General features: G+C 36.4%; 1 protein-coding gene across 1 annotated transcript in view; it reads left to right on the forward strand.

Moving 5' to 3' along the window:
- The window catches only part of LOC107104158, a 13,044-nt gene that overhangs the window by 5,225 nt on the left and 4,040 nt on the right, over positions 1-3,779 (forward strand). Inside the window, exons 2-5 of the mRNA XM_015404088.1 lie at positions 680-937; positions 1,123-1,214; positions 1,825-2,049; positions 2,181-2,248. Of these exons, the coding sequence (XP_015259574.1) occupies positions 793-937; positions 1,123-1,214; positions 1,825-2,049; positions 2,181-2,248 (530 nt within the window). The 5' untranslated portion in view covers positions 680-792. The remainder of the gene's footprint in view (positions 1-679; positions 938-1,122; positions 1,215-1,824; positions 2,050-2,180; positions 2,249-3,779) is intronic.

Genomic DNA, 3,779 nt, shown 5'->3' on the forward strand with positions numbered 1-3,779 from the left:
CAGCTTTCTAGATGCGGCTCAGTTGTTTAGATGGAAGGCAAGGCAAGGCAAGGCAAATTTATTTGTATAGCACAATTCAGTACAAAGACAATGCAAATAGCTTTACATTATAAAATATAGGAAAATAAAACAGAATCAAAGCAACTAGGAAAACAATTTAGGTACATGCAGGATCACCCAAGGTGGATGTTTATGCCAGAACTGCATTTGGTCAAGTTGAGAAGGATATTCTCACTGACATTCTCCAGATGTTACTTTTAAAAGATGGAGTGTTGGCCTAGTGGTTAGAGCAATGCGCTTGTGCTCTGAGAAGGTTTCAAGGACCCCACATCCTGCACTGTGCTTTCCTGAGAAAAAAACCCTTAACTCCTGATTGCTCCCTGGGCACCACACAATGGCAGCCCACTGCTCCCCAAGGGGATGGGTTAAAATGCAGAAACAGATTTCCCCATTGTGGGACAATAAAGGGATTTACATTACATTAATATTACACACTGATTATCAGGTTGGCTGTGAAATTATCATTCTTCAAACTTTCCCACTGTTGGAATGATTTTTATTTTCTTTGTATAAATAACTAATTAATTCATATTTCCATCTGACATTTCATGAACTTGCACGATATAATTGACATGTAGTGTGATGCAACGTTTAAAACATTTCTAAATTTGCTCTTCAGCTCCTCAAAATCCAACTGGCCTGCTGTCCTGAAGTGAAACAGAGACCAGTATAACTCTGCAGTGGCAAAGAGTGAGCAACGTCACAAACTTCATTCTGCAGTTCAACGGTACCATGACAAGAGTTGATGCTCCAGCTGGAAATGGACCAATAAATCACACAGTCTCATCACTTTCTGCTGAAACCACATACACCTTCACGCTGTTCTCTGTGTTTGAGAATGTTCAAAGTACTGGAGTCCAACTTGTTGCTCAGACTGGTAAGATTTTAATATTATTTGTCATTTTCTGATGATGGGCAGCAAGCTTCTTCTCTTCTTAGAGATACTTGTGTAATTTAGGTTGGATGAACATCAATTGCAGTTCACATTTTCATATTTACATATCTAGAATTTCATACCATCTCTATTTCACACTCAGAAAGTTTGTGTTTTCATGTCTGCAGGATCTTCTTCAGAGATATTCAATGCAGCTAAGATGTTCAACCTCACCTTGTGCCCCATATTTTTTTATCAGAACATGTACCAGCAGGTCTATGTAAGTAAAAGGGAGCCAAATTCTTCAGAATAAACCTGAATATTTGCTAGCGTGGGTTATGAAGCAAGTTTTTAACATGCAGCAGCAAGTTCATCCATCCCATTTAGTGGTTGAATCTTAACCCTATAATGCCAAATGTATCGTATTTGATACATACACTTTCTGAAATATTTTGCATCTGACACCTTTTGCATAATTTAATGGTAAAAACTTTGCTCAAAATCCTATTGTACACAATCAGATATACCTGATAACAGCCAGTAGAAGACTACACAAAAAATTATCTTGACTTATCGCATAGTAATAAATTATTAATATCAAAAATGTATTTCTGTTTTTTTCTTTTTACATATTTTGTTAAAATATTTAGTTTAAAACCAAAAAAGTAATTTTCTGTTTTGTTTTATTCTTGGATCGGGCTTTAAAGGGTTCATGTTTAGTTATAAGATGCTATATATTGCATATGAAAGATAATCCTAAATACTTTGTCTGGACATTTGTCAAATCGTGGAAAATTCCCCACCTGACTGCTTTCTTCCAAAACCATGTTTCAAACCAATCACACGTTTCAAATTCTGCATCATCCCTTTGTTTGTTTTGTTTTTAACAGGTCAACTTCACCAATGAGAACTTTGTGATTTGCTTCAATGGTTTTTACAACCTCAGTAGCGACGGTGACTGCATTATTGGGCCTAAACCGGACTCTGAGGAAGCGAAATTCAAGATCAGGGAAAAAGATGCTTCGTATGAAGCACAAGTCAAAGGAGCCGTGCAAACCATCACCAGCAGCATGAAGTGCTATGTGCATTTTGATTTGATATACATGAACAAAGAAGTAAGTATTATGTCCAAAATGCCATTTGAAGACTTTTTTAATGCCTCCTGCTTATAGATTAACACTTTACTAACCAACACATGAAATCCCTGAAGTACCTCATTAAAAAAAGTGTTTCTTTTTCAATAAAGGTAAACCTAAACCTCTTCAGTTTTGGGGAACAAGCAGCTCTGCATTTCAGTTCTGTCTCCAATGACNTGTGTGTGTGTGGTTCTACAAACAGAAAAAAAGCAGAAAATAAACCTAATTAGCATTGCCATGTGGCTGGCTGGACATCATAATTACAATTACCAACTATCATCAAAAATATAATAAAAATACACATCTATCTGTAAATAATAATATGTCAGTAATTTACTTACATATCCTTGGACGCACACAGAACACAAAAACCAGTGGATGGCGAACTAAACCAAAGATACAAAACAGATTGTGTCTTCAACTATCCTTCATCTGAACTGCCATCTTAGTATTGAAGGAAATTAACAGAGAACCTGACTGGGCAAAAACCCCAGCCTGCAATACCTACCACTAACCAAAGGGGGGAGCTGAGTGGCTACTTCTACACACCACACATCAAACAAGTCCAAACTAATTACTCAAACAATCCCAAACCAAAAGTCCTTCAATACAGACATAATAAAATGTTTAATTTGTAAATACTTATAAAAGTGTTTCTTTGGAATGCTATATATTCGGCCTAACTGTTCAAATGTAAGAAGCCTGTCATCCTGATAAAGATCTGCCAGTTTCTGTACACCTTTATTTGCCCAGATTTTGAAACCTCCATCAGCTGTCCCCGTCCTAAAATATCTGTTCCCCCAGATGGGTGAGAAAGAGGAGATGGAGGGGGTATCTCCAATATATTGATGGGTCCTATACCAAACATCAATTGTATTTTTCAGAAAAGGATTTTTTGTCATTTTAATCAGTTGTTTCGGTCTTGCAGAATACAAATACAGATTTAATCTAAGGTCTGTTATTAATTGTTCAATTTTTATCCATGCTGGGGGTGTTTCAGTTGAAAAGTAAAACATAGCTGAACGTAGCTGGGCGGACCAATAATACAATTTAAGATTAGGAATTTGCAACCCCACTCTCATACGGCAGGTACAACAGGCGAAGTCTTAATCTAGGTTTTTTATTATTCCAAATAAATATACTGAAAATACCATTTAAACCATCAAAAAATTGTTTTGGAAGAGGTAAAGGAATTGTCTGAAAAAGATACAAAAACTTTGGTAATATATTCATTTTAATCACATTTATTCGGCCAATCATTGATATGGGCATTGTCATCCAATTATTCAGTGACTCGTTTACTTCACTGACCAGAGGATCATAGTTTGCTGATACAATTGTTTTAATGTCTGAGGTGATCTTAACACCAAGGTACACAAATCCTTCTCTTGCATTGATAAAGGGCGTTTGTATAACCGGGTTCAGCCTTTCGTCCCTGTTAAAAAATAGAACAGAGGACTTTGAATAATTTATTTTGTAGCCAGAAAACTGACCAAACAACTCTATTTGCTGCATTAAATTTGGGATGCTAATGGACAAACTTGTCAAAAAAAACTATCAGATCATCCGCATACAATGCCAATCTATGCTCTTCTTTTCCCAACTGGATGCCAAATAGATCAGTTCGCATTCTTATCATCATTGCCAAGGGTTCTATAGCTAAGACAAATAACATTGGGGATAACGGACAACCTTGGCGAGTGGAACGT

Source organism: Cyprinodon variegatus, unplaced genomic scaffold (genome assembly GCF_000732505.1).
Source record: "Cyprinodon variegatus isolate N-32 unplaced genomic scaffold, C_variegatus-1.0 Scaffold1632, whole genome shotgun sequence".
Lineage (NCBI taxonomy): Eukaryota > Metazoa > Chordata > Actinopteri > Cyprinodontiformes > Cyprinodontidae > Cyprinodon > Cyprinodon variegatus.